The sequence below is a fragment of the Cryptosporidium parvum genome, chromosome 5, assembly GCF_000165345.1.
Source record: "Cryptosporidium parvum Iowa II chromosome 5, whole genome shotgun sequence".
Lineage (NCBI taxonomy): Eukaryota > Apicomplexa > Conoidasida > Eucoccidiorida > Cryptosporidiidae > Cryptosporidium > Cryptosporidium parvum.
Genome location: NC_006984.1, coordinates 159,104 through 179,438, shown reverse-complemented (window position 1 = coordinate 179,438; position 20,335 = coordinate 159,104). Strand labels below are relative to the sequence as shown.

General features: G+C 32.3%; 8 protein-coding genes and 1 non-coding gene across 9 annotated transcripts; 5 read left to right on the top strand and 4 right to left on the bottom strand.

The window, feature by feature from the left end:
- On the bottom strand, positions 1-109 carry cgd5_735 (the record flags this gene model as incomplete). The annotated part of the gene is made up of 1 exon: positions 1-109. It is a non-coding gene; the product is annotated as a snoRNA (small nucleolar RNA).
- Positions 110-151: 42 nt separating this feature from the next.
- cgd5_730 (DNA-directed RNA polymerase I, putative) lies at positions 152-5,569 on the bottom strand (the record flags this gene model as incomplete). The annotated part of the gene is made up of 1 exon (XM_001388220.1): positions 152-5,569. The coding sequence occupies one exon, from the start codon at positions 5,567-5,569 to the stop codon at positions 152-154; it is 5,418 nt and encodes a 1,805-aa protein (XP_001388257.1).
- A 782-nt stretch (positions 5,570-6,351) lies between these two features.
- cgd5_720 (choline/ethanolamine kinase family protein) lies at positions 6,352-7,683 on the bottom strand (the record flags this gene model as incomplete). The annotated part of the gene is made up of 1 exon (XM_626027.1): positions 6,352-7,683. The coding sequence occupies one exon, from the start codon at positions 7,681-7,683 to the stop codon at positions 6,352-6,354; it is 1,332 nt and encodes a 443-aa protein (XP_626027.1).
- Positions 7,684-8,609: 926 nt separating this feature from the next.
- Positions 8,610-9,842, top strand: cgd5_710 (protein with 5 transmembrane domains; the record flags this gene model as incomplete). Its single annotated transcript, XM_626026.1, has 1 exon — positions 8,610-9,842. A coding segment is annotated over one exon (1,233 nt), but the record flags the coding sequence as incomplete, so codon positions are not given.
- Positions 9,843-11,023: 1,181 nt separating this feature from the next.
- Positions 11,024-12,547, top strand: cgd5_700 (musashi. RRM domain containing protein, splicing related; the record flags this gene model as incomplete). The annotated part of the gene is made up of 1 exon (XM_626025.1): positions 11,024-12,547. A coding segment is annotated over one exon (1,524 nt), but the record flags the coding sequence as incomplete, so codon positions are not given.
- A 1,361-nt stretch (positions 12,548-13,908) lies between these two features.
- On the top strand, positions 13,909-16,107 carry cgd5_690 (extracellular protein with a ricin domain and a family 2 glycosyltransferase domain; the record flags this gene model as incomplete). Its single annotated transcript, XM_626024.1, has 1 exon — positions 13,909-16,107. The coding sequence occupies one exon, from the start codon at positions 13,909-13,911 to the stop codon at positions 16,105-16,107; it is 2,199 nt and encodes a 732-aa protein (XP_626024.1).
- An 843-nt stretch (positions 16,108-16,950) lies between these two features.
- cgd5_680 (eukaryotic translation initiation factor 3 37.28 kDa subunit, putative) lies at positions 16,951-17,736 on the top strand (the record flags this gene model as incomplete). The annotated part of the gene is made up of 1 exon (XM_001388219.1): positions 16,951-17,736. One exon carries the CDS (start codon positions 16,951-16,953, stop codon positions 17,734-17,736), a length of 786 nt encoding a protein of 261 aa, XP_001388256.1.
- A 448-nt stretch (positions 17,737-18,184) lies between these two features.
- cgd5_670 (reptin52; reptin like TIP49 family AAA+ ATpase) lies at positions 18,185-19,624 on the top strand (the record flags this gene model as incomplete). Its single annotated transcript, XM_626023.1, has 1 exon — positions 18,185-19,624. One exon carries the CDS (start codon positions 18,185-18,187, stop codon positions 19,622-19,624), a length of 1,440 nt encoding a protein of 479 aa, XP_626023.1.
- Positions 19,625-19,725: 101 nt separating this feature from the next.
- Positions 19,726-20,328, bottom strand: cgd5_660 (thioredoxin domain containing protein; the record flags this gene model as incomplete). The annotated part of the gene is made up of 1 exon (XM_626022.1): positions 19,726-20,328. One exon carries the CDS (start codon positions 20,326-20,328, stop codon positions 19,726-19,728), a length of 603 nt encoding a protein of 200 aa, XP_626022.1.
- Positions 20,329-20,335: the final 7 nt, after the last annotated feature.

Genomic DNA, 20,335 nt, shown 5'->3' with positions numbered 1-20,335 from the left:
TTTCAGAAATAGTATAGTTTTCTCCATCATTCTGTTAATAAATCTCCAAAATTAGAAATTTGACAACTTTACAGAAGAACGAAAGTTTTAATATTATTTCATCATTAATAATGAATTTAAATTATATTTTAAAACCAAAGAAATCTTATAACTAATATCTCGAAGAATTAAGCCTTATTAGGGTTAATTGAGTAAAATTAGTTAAAAGAATTGACTTAGAGTTTAATTTAAAAAAAATTAATGAATGCCTCCGAATTATAATAAATAACAATAATTTCCAATAATAATTATTTAAAATATCTCCCAGAATTAAACTTACATTTCTCAAAAAAGGTTTAATACATTTTGAAAGAGTCAAATTCATTAAAGATGACATATTGTAATGAGGTAAAGATTGACAAAATACTTCCAAATCTGAAAATTGGATAGAAATTTCGTAATTCCAACAATATGCAGATTTTTTGTGGGATGATTTAAATTTTCCATCTTCATCATATACTATTGAACTTTCAACTCCAACATTTTCAATAATATCTGACAATGGGATTGATTTGAAACAGTCCAAAACCTTTTCTGCATAATTAATAAAATCTTTATTGTCATTTTCTTCATCAGCAAATTTGGATGATTTATCTTTCTTTGAATTAATATCTTTCAATAATGGGATAAAAATGTATGGAGTTTTTGAATCTCCTCCTGTTTGAAGTAATTCTTTAAGTCTTGGAATACCCAAAGTAACGTTAGCAGCACCGTGACCTGCCAAGTGAAAAGTATTAAGAGTCATTTGTGTGGCCGGTTCTCCAATAGATTGAGCAGCAAGACAACCAACAGCTTCTCCTGGAGAAATTTGAGTTTTCATATACTTTAGACGAAGTAATTTCTCCATGTTTAACATGGATTCGTATTCTTCAGCACTATATTTATCATTAACTAACGAGTTTCTTGATTTTCTTTTTCCTTTGAAAGAATAATTGTTGTTTGAATAATATTTTGAATCACTTGAAATTCTAGTAAGCTTTTGGATATTTGTCTCAGATAAGCTATTAAGGAATAATTCTGAAACTGATCCTCCATTTAAGATTGTAGGTAGTAATGAATTGACAGTCATTTCATTTAAAGATGTAGATGAAACATTTTCAACATCAATTGCATTGGTCTTATTATTATCCTCTGATATATTTAAGTTATCAAAACAATCCCTTTCTACTGATTTTTTTACTTTTTTGAAAGATTTTTCATCTGATAAGATATTTTGGTTTAGACACGTCTTAAACAAATTTTGCCTATTTTCATATTTGAATACCTTCTCAAAAGAATTATTCAAAAATTTATTTCCCATAGATTCTTCAAATTTCACATCTCTTTCCAACAAAGTTTTATTTCTAACTAGATCCTCCAATTTGGACAAATAACTTGATTTAGAGACATCGATTCCATCATCACCATATATAAATTGAACAATTGTATCGTCTTCACTTCTAACAGTGCCGTCATAATTAACAATCATACTTTCCAATCCTTTTAATATACATCTTTGCAAATATCCAGAACGTGCGGTTTTGACTGCAGTATCAACTAAACCTTCTCTTCCAGACATACAGTGAAAGAAGAATTCTTGAGCATGAAGACCGTCCAAGTAACGATCTGTAATCAGACCTCCTGCTCTAGAACCCAAATCATAAGTAGCAAAAGATGGTAAAGTCTTCATACTTGGCATAATTGGAACCCTTCTTCCTTCAAGTTCTTGCTGACCTAGCATAACACAAATCATATTATAATTAACTCTTGACCCTTTTGCTCCTGTTAAAACCATAGAAGAAAACCCATTATATGGAAAAGGGAACTTAGAAGAAGATCCTTTTAATAAGTTACCTAACTTTGATGTAATATCTCCTAATCCAATCTTTGAAATTGCATCCATGATTTTTAATAGAGAATCTTTCTTAGTATTAAGTTTATTGCCTATCAAAGACTCTAATTTACGTCTTGTTAGTTCATTTGGATATGCAAAGAAATCACCATGGTTATTAAACTCATTTTCTTCGTCATCGAATTTGTCTTCAATACTTTCTTCCATTTTACCAATAGAGAGCCAACTACCATCGTATAAAATAGCATCATGGTTTGAATGAAAGTCTTTTGAAGGATCTGAATCTTTATTTGAGTTATTGGTAGACACATCTTTTGGGAAAAGTATCCCAGAGTCGTCATGAGTGAACTTATCGGGGTTTTCTTCGACTTTAAATAAACCATCGATGCTAAGTCTTTGTTGTTTTAATGATTTAACAAGTTCTAAAAGCAAAAGCTTCTTTTCTAGTTTATTATTGCTATTTTCACTAAAGTTTCTGATCGTATCAATTAGTACATCAAGAACTGTTGATGTCAGATTTTTATTGTCTGAAAAGTCAACCAACTCTGAAGGATTGATTTCCAGATAATTATCGTTCTTTTGCCCTAGTTTGGAAATTTTGGAAGAATACTTGTCTTTCTTCAAATCTCTCAATTCCAATATAGCTTTTTTAGTTTTTTCAAATTCATTATTTGAATTGAACCCTTTATATATATCAAATTTCTCTGAAAAGTAAGTTTGGTTATTTAAATCATTCTTACCACCAATCTCCTTAAAAATATAATATTGAAATGCCTCTTGTATGAAGACAGAAGCATGGTTATATTTCTTCATTAATTCAATACGCTCAGATTCTGCTTGGGGAGTGAGCAACATATCGCTAATACTACAAGTAAAACCTCTCATTTGAAGATAAACCTGTGAAAGGTTGAAAATAGCAGATAAAAGTTTGCCTCCAATTAGAGGACCAACAAGCTCTGTACATAAGTGAACTAAACAGTACGAGTTGGATCCGATCTGGTTCTTATCAATGACTCCTTGTAAAAGTTCACTGTTTCTGATAATTACTACGGCCTCTTCCTTCTCTCCATCTTCTTTTCCGTTCCATGAATCACCAGGAGTTCTACTCTTTGATATTAAATTAATCCCTGCATATACACTTGGTTCAGTGCTGACAAGGTTATATAGTAAAGTTTTCAAGAGAGATGTAAATACTTGTTTTCCTGTCCACAAATGGATTGGTTTGATAATTGTTGGTGGCTCTAAGATTAAATTATTAAATATATGTGAGTTATGGATATTTGAATGGATTTTAAAATCGGTTTTACAAGATGAATCATTTTTTGGTATGTTTTTTGGAGCAATACAAGTATCCAATGAATCAAGAGAGAATTCAATTTCAAAATTACCATTTTGAACATTGCTATTTAGGTTTGATTGATTTCTCAGAATACATTCATCAATTTTGACCTTTCCTAAGGGAGAATTAACTTCAGAAAATCTGTTATTTGATCCAAATATAACTTGACCTTGGGAAGAATAAATCATAGGACTTGTTGAAAGCGCAGAAGATTTCTTGTCAAATATAAATGACAAAGATGTATATAGAAGGTGAAAGTATTCTTCCCTATTCAAGAAGGTTGATTTAGATGTTAAAAATGCACCTCCAATACAAGAATCTTGAATTAATCCTCTAAGTGGTTCACCACTTTTTGGAACTGAATATTGCCTGGAAGCATCCATAATATATTTTGCTTCAGATCTAGAAAAAAGGGATTGAGGAAGATGAAGATTCATTTCATCACCGTCAAAATCTGCGTTATAAGTACCACAATTGACGTAATTTAGCCTCATAATGTTATCTTTTGGTTGTATTCTTATATAGTGAGCCATAATACTAGGTCTATGTAGAGTAGGCTGTCTGTTCATTAATACAATATCTCCATCAATCAAGTGTCTATAAACAATTGGATGATGGTTTCCCAAAAATGGGTTTGAAGCTGATAAAACAGAAGATAAAAGCAATCTGGCCTTTGCTTTTCTCTGATTTTGATCTAATCTTGATAAATCATAAAGAATTCCACCTAATAAAAGTTTATTTGCACCTGGATATAAATTTGGGCCATTTTCAACCAAGTTGGCCATTAATGAGACATTATGAGTACCAACACGTTCTGGGATAGTTAAGTTCAAAGCAAACATAAGGGGGACTCCTATTTCATTGGTATCAAGATATGGATCAGGTCCAATAACAGTTCTAGCTGAATAATTAACTCTTTTTCCCATCATTTTCTGACGGATTACGCCTGCTTTTTTCTCAAGCCATTGCCTAATACCTGGAGGGGCTGATGATGGTTTGAAGCTTTTGCTCTGATCCAAATACATGTTAACCTTTTCTTGTAATGAAGATACGTAAGAAATCAAGTTGTTTGAGTTAACTTCAATTTCTTCTTTAATTGTTTTTGTCCCCTTTCCAGTTTTGGAACTGTCCTCTCCTTCAATTGAAGATTCATTAGTATTTTCCTTTCTTTGTAAATCAACATAGAACTTCAGCCTGTCATTCGCAGTTAGAATTTCGAGAAGTCCTGAAGTTCTTGGATGCAATAGTGATATATTTCTTCCTATAGCCATTCCAAGAGGTCTAAATTTATTTGCAGAAACAGGAACTGTAAACATAAAGAACGCTTCCCAACCTAGGGATTTACATATAGGGAATATAAATTCGAAGATTTTTCTGTTATTTTCCCAAATATTTTTAATTATTGGCACTATTTGAAAAGCCTGAAAATGTTGGGTAATCATTCCTCTTCCTTGTTTAGTATGAGACTTAGCCTCTTGAGGAATATTCATTGAGAAGTCATCATAATAAGAACGTTTAAACAACTTTGCTGAACTTTTATTTTTAGTTTCTGTATTCTTTTTCCTTTTCTTAGATTCATTACTCTGTTGACTGCTGCTAATAGAGCCTTCTTCCTGGTTGTCAGAATCACCAGAATTATACGAATCTGGCTCTTTACCACTTTCAGATCCTGAGTCACTATATTCACTCCTAGTATCTTCTTGATTTAAGCTTGAGCTCCAAGTACTTCCTAGGCTTACTGGGGGTTTAGAGCCTTCAGGCCAAGAAAGAGTAATACCAATTCCAAGCTGAGATTCTTTGACTCTGCCTTTAAATGCATTTCCACAAGAACTGCAAGAAGAGTGTTTAGATGCTTTATCTAAAAATTCTCTTTTAATTCCTTCCCAAATTTCCAGTGAATAACTGTTAGACGCAATCCCATCGGTTGATTGCGCATCATTTACATTGTAAATTTCCAAGTCTTTGGAACCTACATTTGAATTCTTTCCAATGGACTCAAACCTTTTTACATAACCATTACATACCTTTTTTGAAAGTCTTATGCAACAACAGTGCCAACAGCAACATTTTAAAATTCTGACCAAGTTTCCCAAAAAAAGAGGATGAAATACGGGAAGCTCCAATTCAATGTGGCCTATATGACCTGGGCATTCATTTCTACTTCCACATGTTCCACAGAAATCTCTGTTACTTAATGGCCCCATTCTTAAATCATGCAAACCACCAACTTTGCTTTCACCAGTAGACTCAAAAGTTGTTGTTGAGGTTACATGACAAACAGAAAGCTTTTTAACCTCGGATGCTCTCAAAAGGTCAAATGAGGCACTGTGAATGTCAGAGCATATTGGTGCTGAATTCATTTTCCGATATTTTTATTCTTCCAAACTGATTACCAAATAAAATGATTAACAGGCAACTCTTCTCTATTTTACAATAATCTCTATTTACCTTTTTAGTTTGACCCTACCTGATATCCATCCATTTCTTTTTTATAAAGAAAAAAACGGAATTAATCCAGTTTTTAAAATTCAACTTTACTATCTTATTAAAATGGTCATTCATAACTAGTTCAAGGCGGCAAATACGGGCGCCATGCATTCTTTCTGATAATTCCAGAGTTGCCTAAGACAAGTTGGAAAAATAAATTACATGTGAAATAACAAGAAAATACATTTGGGTCAATTAAAAGGATTGTTCAAATATTAAAATTCACAAATTAAAATTCATGAAAAACACAATCTTATTTTGCAGATAAATACTAAGGCCACTTAGAAATCACAGCCTAAAATAATTTAATATATTAAAAAACACCTAAGATGGACAAGAGTTCATTAAAAATACAAAGATTATAGAGCAAATTAAGTCTAACATAGCTGATATTAATTTTACTTTGGATTCTGTTGTTAATTTGTGATGATTGATGTATAAATTTTGTTACAAAATTGAAAATTTGGTGATTTAAAGTAATTTGTTAATTATAAAGTAGCTTTATAACTTGAAATAATGCTATAAAAGGGAATTAATATTCAGTTGATCCAAGATATTAGCTTATTTTTAGAATTATTTATTCACTGTTAATTAAATAAATTATTATGGTGAGATAATACAAAATATTATTAAAAAATTATTGTTGATTTCAAGATTAAAATACAGGGAATTCAATATCTTGATCAATCCCTTTTAATATATCTCGGAAATATGGTTGAGTATTTATTGACTCAAGTTTTCTGTATGCATAAGACCTATAGTCAAAAACTGAGTTAGAAGAGTTATTTGATCTAATGTCAGATTTGCAAATTCCCCACAGCCCCCAAAAGATATTCGAAATAACCATGCAAATTTTTACAGCTTTTACGTAAGATTTAATGGTTAAAGATGAGTCAGAATTTTCAAATTCAAAAGCTTCTTTTTTTTCATGATTAATACATTGGTAATTATTTTCTAATTCGTCTTTCTTAATACCTAAATTAGTATTACTAACAGCTTCATCTTTCTTAGATTCAAATCTGTTTTCTTTAAATTTATTACTTGATAGACCTGCAATATAATACTTTAAAAATTCAGAAATCGTTTCATCATTTGGCAGATATTCCCAATTACAGGTAAATCCTGCCCATTCACATAAATGATTTCCTATATCAAACACACATTCCATTGTACCAGAAAACTCGTAATCAATAAAAGTGTAATTATTATTCAAGGTTTCAATTATATTTCCTGGGAGTAAGTCGGAATGAGAAACAACAATTGAGCAAGTTAACTTGGAAAGAGTGTCAGAATATAGGCTTTTCTTTAATTTACAGATAAGAATTCTTAATTTTTCAAAATTAATACAAGTTTGGTATTTGCCATGATTTAGTTTAAAAGATTTTTCCGAAAGAGATGCCCATTTGTCCAGAGTGGGCCATAAAATAGATATAGACTTGTTAGATTCAGAATACGGTACGTCTCCCAAGCTTTGATGAATTTCGGAATTATATTCCAAACAAATATTTTCCAAAATATCTTGAGAAATTTTTATCGAGTGTAAACTTGCAATTTTTTTTGCAACCTGAATATATGTTTTTCGATTTCTAAGATCCTCTACTTCTAAAGTCCTACCTTCAACAAATTCTTCTATTTGCCCTCCTTGAAAATATTGTAGTATTGGTTTAATGATTCCTGCATTTGCAAGTAAATTCTGAATTAATTGTTCACGTTTTTCATTTACAAAGATTTTTCTTTCTTCAGAATAAAATCTAACTTTAAGGTTTGAAATCAAAATATTCTTATTTACCCTTTTCATATCTTCACAAAACGAATCTATTGAAATTGAAATTAAAACCAAAATATTAGATAAGCCACCTGTCAGAATTTTGGACTTAATTAGCTTATCAGGATCGCAACATTTACATATTCCAGTTTTGAAGAGCTTCCATGACACTCTTTCAGCCTCCTTTAGCTTACTTTCTAACAAGTTTGTATTCCAAGTCATTTTAAAGATAATTTGAAATAAATGACAAAATGTGATCAGACAATAAAATAAATTTTTATTGTATTTCTTCAGAATAGCTATATTTATGCCGTAATCAATCTTATTAATGTTCGGAATATCATGTATAAATTGATGTATACAAATATAAGCCAATAAGTTTTATTATTAATACTGCTTTAAAAAATAGAGGAATTAAAAAAAATATTGCCGAACTCCATATAAAATAACTCACAATTCTATTTTAAGCAGTTATCATACAACAGTTTGTTATTTTTTCCCTCCTTCCTCTTCTTATAGGCTTAGATCTTTTCAAACAAAAAAATTCTAAAAAATATTGCTCTATATTTTGTGCCCGCCCAAATTCAAATTAGTTTCTATGTGGTGAGTGGTAAATATTTGTGAATTCCAAAACGAAAAAAAAATCACCGAGATTACATATTTTTCAAGAAAGTTGACCATAAAAAAATAAATAAATATATTTATGGGGGTTTGCATGAGTGAACGTTTACATTAGCTCAAAATTCCAAAGTTGTTATGCGTTAATTTGATATTATTAATTTATAAAGTTATTCAAAATTAAAAGAAAGTATAAAGTTCATAATCTATTAAAATATAATCAGGTTTTTTTTTTTTTTTTTTTTTTAATTTCCAAAAAAGCAGCTTCTTCTTTTGTATTTACAAATTACAACAATTAGGTAATTTGCTAATACAATACACAAATTTAACATCCGCTGCTTTGTTAAAAGATTCTTATTTTCTCAAAATTTTTGGCAACATTAAATTTTACATTTCGAGTATATTAATATATTATTGTTTTAGTATGGCGTTTATTTTAATATAACTGTAAATATATGAATTAAAGCTAACAGGAAGTTTATATCAATAAAACAACGCATACAAGTCCTTTTAAGTTTGATCTTATATAAATAGATTGTTCTAAGTATAATACTATCCATATGAACGGAATTAGAAAAGTAAACAATACATCAGAGCATATGCACAACTATGGAGGCGATAAGCCATTAAATAATCCTTTCGGAGCACGCGCTAATGTTTCTGGTTTTCCTGAAAACAATTATTATAGCAATAACCCCTCTATGAGTTATAGCCAAAATGGACATCTAAGTGGCCAACAGATGGATTTTTATAACTGGGATAGTAACACCAATAATAGTTTCAACGTTGGATCTGGAGCATTTTCATTAAATACAAATGATGCGGATTCAAATACTTTCAATACATTCAATAATGCCAACCAACAATTCCCTGCCTTTAGTAATGATAACTATCAGAGTTACAATGCTCCAGAAATGAACAGTAATGGATCAAATGGTGGATTTGGAGGAGTGAATAACGGAGGCTCTATCCCTGGCAATAATATGCTTAATTTCGGGAATAATACATCCCAGCTTGTGATGGGTATTGTGTCAAATACCGTTAAAGAGACAACTGGATTAAATTCTGAGAAGATCAGCCAACTCCAGCTTTGGTTTCCACAAACAATTGCTTCACTAAGGTCCCATTTTGCAGTAAGCCATGAATATGTAATAAAGAAAATACTTTTGATTATCTGCCCTTACATCACATTTTTTACTCAAAATAAAAGAAAATCATTTTCTTATGAAAACCATACTTCTATTTCCTCTAATGCAAACGATGGAGGAGTGAACCTTCCAACACTTTTCTCCGATCTTTATATTCCATTGATGGGATTTATAACATATATTTTGGCAGACGGTGTAATTAATGGTGTGTTTTCTCAATTCAATCCCCAGATGCTTGGTTCAACTGCGACATTTTCAATAGTGCTATTAATAACGGAGATAATTCTTTTCCAATTAGTCGCTTATATTTTTGCCGCAAGGGTTTTATCAACTTTGGACCTAATTAGTACTTTGGGATACAAGTATACTTCGATTGTTCTGTGTGATTTCGCACTCTTATCCACAGGTGGAATAAAAACTTATCTCTTTTGGGCACTTTTTATATACTTTTCCATTTCATCTTCTTTATTAGTTTATATGATGCTCAAAGTAATATCTACACGAAGCTTTAGCAATCAATTCAGCATGATTCAACAGTCGGGCCTTACGATTGTAATCATTATTTCATCGTTAGTCCAGATTCCGCTTTGCTGGATTCTTTTACCTTCCATTTAGAGAAGTATAACTTTTATTAACTATTTTAATTGAATAAGCTTCGAGTTCAATAATTTTTGAAGATATCAATAGGTTTATCTTCTTTTTCTGAACCATTCTTTTGTGAATTCTACTAGAAATGAAATGAAATTGTACATCCTTTAAAAAATTTACAGGAAAAACAGATATATTTATATATGTATTTTTTATTAGTTTATTCAGATAATTCAAAAAGTGTTTTGTGTACTAGGGAGGAAAAACATGAATTAAATGTGGTGCTTTGCAGACAAATATTCAAAACATAAAAATGCATGTACTAACAAAAATTGGCATGCATTTTCGAAATTATGTTTTTTTATAATTCGAGCCATTTATTTCGTATAGACAAAAATAATGAAAGTTAACAAACATTTGGGCGCCAAACGTTATTTGGCAATTAATAAGTATTTATTAACTTGAAATTAACATTGGGAGTGAAAATTTAAAGGAATAATAGTGAAGAAAACGTAGTGAAAAGTTATTGAAAGCAAAATTAAATAAAATTTGGTTTATTAAAAAGATATATTTAATATTAATTTTATATATAAAATAATAAAAGACGAGATGGCGGCGCACCCGACGCATCCACTGTCGTCTTTGCCGCAATAACGAGAGGTCTCTCGAGAAAGAGTTGAGTTTGGATTAATGAAGTTGTGAAATAAATAAATTATTATCTTCACGACAGAGGTGTTGGAAGCAATAAAGTGCAGGAGGGAGTTTAGTTTCTTCTTTTTGTACGGAAAAATATTTATATTAGTCAGTACGAGTAAGGCTAAATAAGTATATATACTAGCTATATATAAATATTGAGATTTATTTTTGTATTTGTACGAGTATAAATACAAGGGGAATTAACATATGAAACTTGGTTCAAGTAAAGTATTGTGATTTTTTAGATTTCAAGGATTTTGGTAGTTTCGTGTGTGTATAAGTAGATATCCCATAAGTTAGAAGAGACTTAGCATAAGCTCTAAAGAAGGGTTAATTATTCGAACGAGAATTTAGAATGAGAGTATAAGTGAGTAGCATCGTTATCGTAAAAATCACAGATATTGATTGAATAACTTAAAAATCACATTTAAGTATAATAAATATATGTGTATATTTAATTAAATATATATATATATATGTATATATTTTTATATTTATGATATATATATTAACTAATTACTAATACAATGACGACACTTCAAACAGAGGGTGGTAGCAGTGGAGGTCCTACGGTACCTGCTAAGATATTTTGTGGAGGATTAAGTGATGTCACAACAAATGCTTCATTGAGGACTCATTTTTCTCCATATGGTGAGATAGTGGACTCAGTGGTGTTAACAGAGAAGACTACAGGCAGATCACGTGGATTTGGTTTTATCACTTTTGCCTCAGAGGAATCTGTTGATGCAGTTTTATCTTCTCCTCAGATTGTTGATGGAAAAGAGATAGATTGTAAGAGAGCAGTCCCGAGAGGTGTAATTCAAGCAAATGAAGCAGATGAATCTGCAGATAGCAATAATCAGGCTAGTAATAATTCGGGCAATACTAACGCGAATAATGCAAATATCAGTGGAAATAGTGGAAGTAATACTGCAAATAGCAATTCTAATGTAACTGGAAGATCCCATATTGGGGGCGCAGGAGGTTCTTCAGGAGGTTTTAGTGCAACCAAGATATTTGTTGGAGGACTTCCTCAGAGCTGTACTGATGAGAAACTTAGAGAGCATTTTGGGAAATACGGTACTATTAAGAATCTTAGTGTTATGGTAGATAGAGATACTAATAGACATAGGGGTTTTGGATTTGTTGAGTATGAATCACCGGATGCAGTGGAGGAGGTTATGAGGCATTATTATGATCATCAAATTGATAATAAATGGGTTGAGTGTAAAAAAGCTCTTCCTAGAGAAATTATGGCAGGAAACTCAAATCAATCTAATTCGGGGGGGCACGCTCCCTCATTAGGAAATCCTAGAGTTAGGACGAACCCTGCACTTGCTGCAGCATCTACCACAGCCAATTCAAATTATGCTGACTATTACAGAAACCCGTACTTACCTGTGCATGCTGGCGGTGTTCCAAGCCAGCAAATTTATGGAAGATACGGCAGGCATGACCCTAGGTATATGTACACAGGGTATGCTTCTGGATACTCATCAAATATTTATGCCACTGGGGGCTACGGCCAAATTGCTCCTCCTATACACCATGCAACTGCACCTGGACCTCAGTCATCTGCAAGTGTATCGGTGTCTATGCCTCCAGTAATTCCAAATTTAGGCTCCCATTATGGAGACGTTTCGCCAGAGCAAACTGGCAATCTCCAGGTCCAAACTGCTGGATCAGCGGGCGCTTCTAATGCATCTAATTTGAACGCAAGTAATGTAAGTAATAATAATTCCAGTTCCGCTCCAAATTACGACAATCAGGAAGACTACCTCTCGGAGCAACAAGGGGTATCTGATTCAAATGTTCATCCATATCATCATCCTGCAACATCAACAGCAAGCACTTCATCGGCTGCCGCACCTGGAGCTCATCCACCTAGACCTGCTATACCCCCTCCACATATGTATGCTCCAAATATGGCACGCCCTGGACCATATGCTCAAGGAAGGTATGCACCTTCAGGAGCTCTCCCATATTCGGTACCCGGCGCTGTTCCAACCCATGGAAGGCTAAGAGGTATGTATTGACAAAATAGGTTTTCTGAGAGATGAATAAGAAAAGAGATTGCAAGTTGTTGGAAAAAGTAGAATGTGTAGTGATGTGTTTCAGAATTTTGATGTCAGAAGCGGTTTGTTTACATGATTTTCTGACCAAGATTTTCATCATTGAGCAAAAATACTCAATTTTTTGCATATTTCAAGAATCTTTGTAAGAGCGGATTAGCAAAAAAAAATAAGATCAGCAGCTCTACTTTTGTATTAGAATTGTGGCTTTCTGTGTTGATTTAATATTTACAAGCAAAATATGCGAAGTAAGAATTTTTGCAGTTTATCGCATTATTGCTTGCGGTTAATGATACATGGTTTGAAATAGGGATCCCTAATTTTACATGTAATTTGCTTTTAAAAGGAAAAAAAGCATGGTAACAAGCAATTCGACCAGATTTTTATTTTGGAGACGTCTCTGCATTTTGAAAGATAAGCAATACGAAATATTGATAAACTTTTACAAGATATATTTGAATGTATTATTTTTTTTGTCAAAGTTTATATTTTTTTTGGCTATTCTTTTATCTTACACTTATTGCAGTTCAGTACGTATTGCTTTCTTATCATTGCTAATGAATAAATATTTAAATAATATTTGTAATTCTATTAGTCTTTTATTACTTAGATTTTTACGATAAATGAATGGAAAGATATATTAAGGGAGATGATAAACAATTGATTTCACACAAATATTTCGCATTTTTTTTTTTATCAATATTTGCAAAAAGCATTAGGCTAAAGGTTTTAGGTTCAGCCAAAAATGTTTCTTGCTTTTCCCAATTCAAAGAAAAACTATTTACTTTTTTAGTTCAAGATGAGTAGAGTAGGAGTTTTGATTTCGTACACAAATTAGGATGTGCAGGGGGGCATCTGCAGACTCGAAAAATGAAGTCTTATAATCATTTTTTTTGTAGTGTGATATTTCTAATAATAATTAAATTAATACCCCAAAAATATTTTTAGTAGCAGTAAATTAGGAATCGGATTCTTTTACAAATATTTATGCAAATATTTCCTAATTTTTTTTTTCTTGCCACATGTAGTTTATGCAGGTATTGGGCGGGGCATATTTATGGATGAAGAGTTTTTAATAAGTTTTATAAAGTGAGGAGAAGTTTTTTGGAGAATATTTTCAATGGATTAGTGATGATTAAAGAGTATTGTACCGTTGTATGAGTGAATTGCTGTTATTATTACATTCCTGAGTATTTATCTGACAAGAGGTAAATCCAGAAATTATTTCTGCATAATTGATTTTATTAAAATATCCTGCACCGTAAAGTACAGAATAAAAAAACAAAAAAACGTATTAATACACAAATAAATTGAATATTTAAAAAATGAGCCAAACAAATATATTTCGAAGATTTTTCAGAAGGATACATTACCAGCTTGGAAGAGCATTCGTATGTAGGAATAAGCTCCTCTACTTAGTGTTAGTAATTATTTTACTTTGGGCATTATCTTTCACAATAGTGCACCAACTAGTTATATCAAGTACAGGTAATTATATGTCTTCTTCGGTTAGCAAGAGCTTAAGGGGTATTAGTGGAAGAGGCATGAAAGTTTTCAGATGCTTAATTAAGGGTAATTGCATTAATACTACTAATGAAGACATTAATGTAGATTTCATGAAGCTAGTTGGTGAGTCTGATTCAAGACATCAAAGCTATATTATTAAATTAAGAACAATGCCAGATAAATATAATCTTACAAATTATGGTAATGTTAGGAACTTAACGGAAAGCACTGCAATTACTAAATATTTTGATAATTTAGCATTTGCATCCCCAGAGGATACTGGAATAGATTACAACACTGATTTGGGGCTTACTCTTGTAAAGCTATATGACCTCGGCTCAAAATTACTTCCTTATATTGAACACAAAGAGTATTCAGCGTTGTTTTCAAATACTTCAAGTCAGTACTTAAATTCACTTGCAGTATTTCCAGGTTATAACGATTTAAGACAACATGGTATTCTTGGTATTTTTCCGAATGGTACTACTCCTTTTGCTTTTATTGAAAAGCCTCCAGAAATTAATAAAAACAACGAGGAGAGTTTTTTAGCAAAAGGAGGCGGTTTCAACAGACAATTATCCGATTTCCTTTCTTTGGATAGAGTTCCATTGGAAGTTAGAGACCCTATTTGCAGAAACATGATTTACCCGATAAAAGATCTTGATGATGCGTCCGTCATAATTACTTTTTACAATGAACCTCTTTCTACTTTATTAAGATCAGTTCATTCCGTTTTAAACAATACACCACCACCGTTACTACGTGAGATTATTCTTGTCAATGACGGATCAGATATGATTGATTTAGTTCCGGGTGGTTTTCTTGACGATTATATTCGACTTCTTCCTAAAGTCCGAGTTGTCCATTTAACTGAACGTAAAGGTATCGTAGGTGCTAGACTAAGCGGTGTCAGGGCTGCTTCTGCTCCTGTGATTGTAATACTAGATAGCCATATTGAGACTTCGAGACAGTGGCTCGAACCTCAACTTTTAAGGCTTAAAGAATCACCGAAATCCGTGGTAATGCCACAAATTGATTCAATAGACCCGGTTAACTTTGCATTTAGCAATTTTTCGGGTATTGGATGCAGGCTCGGGTTCAAATATTCAATTTTAGAACAGGCTACATTAACTGGGCCTATAAATGATACTACTCCGATAAAATCTCCAGTCATGGCAGGGGGTCTTTTTGCAATGAAAAGAGACTATTTTTGGCATTTGGGTGGTTATGATGAGAAATTTAGGCATTGGGGTGCCGAAAATGTTGAAATAAGCTTTAGGATATGGATGTGTGGGGGTCAAATTGAATGCACTCCTTGCTCTAGAGTATTCCATATTTTCAGAAAGAAAGGCGTTGGGTACAGTTCACCTCCGGAAAGCTTATGGCACAATAGACTTCGTACAGCCAGAGTATGGATGGACGAATTCTACCAAATAACTGAAATGCTTGCACCTAATCCTAATATTAAACTTGGTTCATTTGATGACATGCTACATCTTAAGAAAAAACTTAAATGCAAACCATTTAGATGGTTCTTGGATAATGTTGCTCCAGAGACTTACATAACTCAATTGGATCATCTACTTTTCGTGGGGGAAATTAGGAACAAAAAACTAGATAATATTTGCTTAGACTCTATGGGGGGGCAAACCGATGGTGACAAGATTGGAGTGTTCCATTGCCATGGGAAAAAAGGTACTCAAGCATTTATGATGTCTAATCATACACAACAAATTCGTATTGTTTCTAAGGAGAGCTATTGCATAGGATCTAATTTGAAGTATGCTGCATGCTCTAATAGTGAAATGACAAATGTTTGGAGGCTAGAAAATGAAATGATTAAGGCTAATGTTGAGCCCAATAAGTATGTATGTCTTTCATTGACTGAAGACAATGATTCCTCAACAAAGCATAAGGCAGAACTATTGGACTGTGATCCAAATGATCCAAGCCAGCATTGGAATGTAAACAAATTCAAACCTAAAAAATATATTCCTTTAAAGCTATCATATATGTAGTAATTAGCTTGATGTTCTATCAGCAGAATTAATTGTAGCAAATTCACATTTATTTGTGATTTAGCACGTAGTTTTTGATTTGATTAAATGTGGTCTTTTATTTATTTAATTATTTGGTTTAGGCTTTTATAATTGATTTTTAATATTTATGAATTGTAGCCGCATTTCTGCATGCATTCCAAATTGGTTGTAATAAGGTATTGAATAACAAATAAATAGCAATAATACCGCGCGCGGCAAATACGTCCGTCTCATTAAATGTAAAAGATGCCAATAGAAATTCAGAGGAATATTTATTGAAAAATTTTTTCCTCTTGACTGGGAAAAAAGAAATATTCGAGTAATCAAGGTGGCTTTTTAGCAGCCGCAACTTTAATACTTGATACAGGAAGGATTCAGGAACTAATTTTAGCTTAATCTTGGAGTTCTCCTGAAATTGAAGACTGCCGGGTTGAGAGGGATTTTTGAAATAGTAAAAAATTATATGTTGATTAAGAGTTATATTCAAAGTTTAATAAACACTTACTCTGAAAAGAATAAATAAAATGAGGCCAATAGTATTACAAGCTCATGAGCGTCCTATTACATTTGTAACTTATAATTTTGACGGAGATCTGGTATTTTCATGTGGCAAGGTAAGTCATTTAATTTTGTAAATTTTTCCATTTAAGTAATACTGGGAAAATTACTGAGAACTAATTTAACTAATATTAATATTATTAATTATAGGATGGTTCAGTTGCATGTTCATTTACATCCGATGGAAAGGTTGCTGCTAAATACGAGGCCGGAAGAGCAGCAGTTTGGAATTGTGACCCATCATTAGATGGGAAAACTTTGATAATGTCTTCAGCAGACCAGAAGTGCGTGAGCTTTGATATCGAAAGAGCAGAGATAATCTCCTCTTATCCTATGAGCGGTACTTGCCGTTTTGTTGAGTTCAATAGAAAGTATGATAATCAAGACAAGTTTGTTGTTGCTGTAGACCAATTCTATCCAGAGCCTCGTCAGTTACTTATAAAGAAAGTCGGTGATCCAAATATGGAGGGCGTTAGAATTACAGGAATCAACAGCAGAATCACACGAGCTCACTGGGGTATGTTTGATCAAAATATTATTTCTGGTCATGAAGATGGAGGTATTTACATTTGGGATATCAGGCAAAGTTCGGAGCCATATGAGGTTCTTAGAGCCCATTCTAAGTTACTCACATGCTGTTCATTCTCTGAGGATAGAACCTTAATGTTAACATGTAGCCATGATATGACAGCAAAGTTATGGGATATGGTAAACTTAAAGGAAATTAGAAAGTATACAACTAATCGTCTTTTGAATGGCTGTTCTATATCTCCAAACTTTAACAAAGAAAAAGACCCAAAGAGACACATTTTACTTGGAGGTGGCCAACTCGCACAAGATGTCACGACTACTGGTACTCAAGAAGGTAAATTTCAGACTCTAATTATGCACATGATTTATGGTACTGAGCTTGGCGCTATTAAAGGTCACTTTGGTACTATGAATGCCTTAGTCTATGCCCCTGATGGTATGAGTTTTACTACTGGTGGAGAGGATGGCTTTGTGCGTATTAATCATTTCGATGATGAATATTTAAAACTAGACCCTTAATTAGTGATACAACAAAATAGTCAAGAAAACTATATATATTTAATAATTAACTTCGAGATTTCGAGGAAAATTTTTTCTATTTTTAATGATTAATTAAATTTCTTTTTTCTATCAGTTTAAGTTGTTACTATTTTTTTTTTAAAGCAAAACATTACTAGCATGTTTTCAGTAGCAGTCAATACATGTTTCTGAGTTTTATACGACTCCATCTTATACTTTATGGCCTCAATAAAATTTGTTAAATCTTTAAGGCGTTTTGGTCAAAAATAATTAATAAATGGCGGGGAATAGTAAGAAAGTGGTGGGCGCCATAGTCAATTTGTATATTTAAAGGAAATAATAAAAACCGTGTAGAGGAACTTAAATTCAACATGAATTATTGAGAGGAAAAATCAACGTTGAAGCAAGGAAAATTAATATATGAAATTTGTGCTTTCACTAAAAGAAAATGATTGAACCAAAAATAGCAGAAATTAAAGAGTTTCAAAGACTGGAAAGAATTGGGGCACATTCCCATATTAGAGGCCTAGGTTTAAATGATGCATTGGATGCAAGGTATTCATCAGATGGAATGGTGGGTCAAAAGTTGGCTAGAAGAGCTGCAGGAATAATTGTAAGAATGGTCAAGCAAGGCAAGATTGCAGGAAGAGCGATTTTATTATCGGGCCAACCAGGAACTGGAAAAACAGCAATTGCTATGGCAATTGCAAAAGCAATAGGAAGTGATACGCCATTTACACATATTTCAGCTTCTGAAGTGTTCTCACTAGAAATGAATAAGACTGAAGCTCTGAGACAAGCTTTGAGAAGATCCATAGGTGTAAGAATAAAAGAAGAAATAGACGTTATTGAGGGAGAAGTAGCAGAATTAGAGATTGATCGTTCGAATACAACAGGAGTTAAAGTTGGCAGAATGGCTTTAAGAAGTACCGATATGGAGACAGTTTATGATATTGGTAGTAAAATGATTGAGTCACTTCAAGCTGAAAATATTGTTGCTGGAGATGTAATTTCAATTAATAAGTCAAGTGGGAAAATTACTAAATTAGGACGTTCTTTTACAAGGTCCAAAGATTACGATGCCGTTGGATATCAAACTAGATTTATTGCATGCCCAGAAGGTGAACTTCAGAAAAAAAGAGAAGTAGTACATAACGTCACTTTACACGATATTGATGTAATTAATAGCCGAACTCAAGGATTTTTGGCACTGTTTGCTGGTGACACCGGCGAAATTAAGCCAGAAGTTAGAGCTCAAATAGATGAAAAGGTTGCTGAATGGAAAGAGGAAAGCAGAGCAGAAATTGTTCATGGAGTTTTGTTTATAGATGAGGTTCATATGTTAGATGTTGAATGCTTTAGTTTTCTTAACAAGGCGCTAGAGGAAGAAACAAGTCCAATTTTGATTATGGCATCAAATAGAGGTATTACAAAGATTAGAGGAACTGACTATAAGTCGCCACATGGTATACCTATTGATCTTTTAGATAGATGTTTAATTATTCCAACAGTACCCTATAGTGAAGAAGATGTTAAGAAAATTATTCAGGAAAGAGCAAGTGAGGAGGATCTTAAATTAACTGATAGTGCTTATCAAATCCTCACTAGAATAGCGATGGACACGAGCTTGCGATACTCACTACACTTATTAACAGTTTCACAAGTTCTTGCAAATAGAAAAAAAAAAGAAGAAATTGATTTAGACGAGATTAAAAAAGCCTATTCACTTTTTATTGATGTTAAGAGAAGTACTCAATATCTTATTGATTACCAACAAGAGTATCTATTTTCTGAGATTGAACATTCAAATAATGACGTGAAAGATAAAGATAATGGCAATGATACAATGAGAGACACTGCAGTTCAGGAAAAAATGACATTAATTTAGGTCACAAAAAAGTTAAAAGAATTAATACTACGTTTGAAAATAGTTTAAACATTCATATGAGGATTAATTTCTCTTTTTTTTTAAATTAATAAAAGTAATAGTTATTTTATAATTTTGAATTTATTTTTTACCAAGAGGTTCTCTAATTCTTTAGAATCTGATCTTTCCAATTTGTCTACTAGAATATAGGAGTTGTTGTCCAGTATCCAAAAGTGAAAAGTTGGAAGGCTGAAAACGCCCATATCATAGCAAAAATTGGTATGAGTTTCGTAGTCAATTTTTATAAATATACCATTATATTCTTTACATAGTTTCTTAAAAGTGGTGGAGATCTTTTTGCATGGGTTACACCAATCTGCATAGTAATCTACCAGAATGGGAAGCTCCAAATTCTTTCCTAAAAGCTTACATATTTCCCAATCATTAATATTTTCAAGTTCCAAAACATTTCGTGATTCTACTAATTTCAAGATTTTCTCGTAACTTTCCCTAAAAAGGTGCGATTCTATACCGATTTCAGCTAAATCTTTCTCTTCTAAGATTTTCTCATGATTACCAATAGTTAGCTCACCCCTATTTTTTATATTTGACTTTTTTCCGAGAAATATCCTCTTCAAAAAATTAATTATTGGACCGATCAGAGCAAATAGAAACAGAAAAATATTCCATACTGGAATACAAAATGGTCCCAAACATATTATCATTTTTACT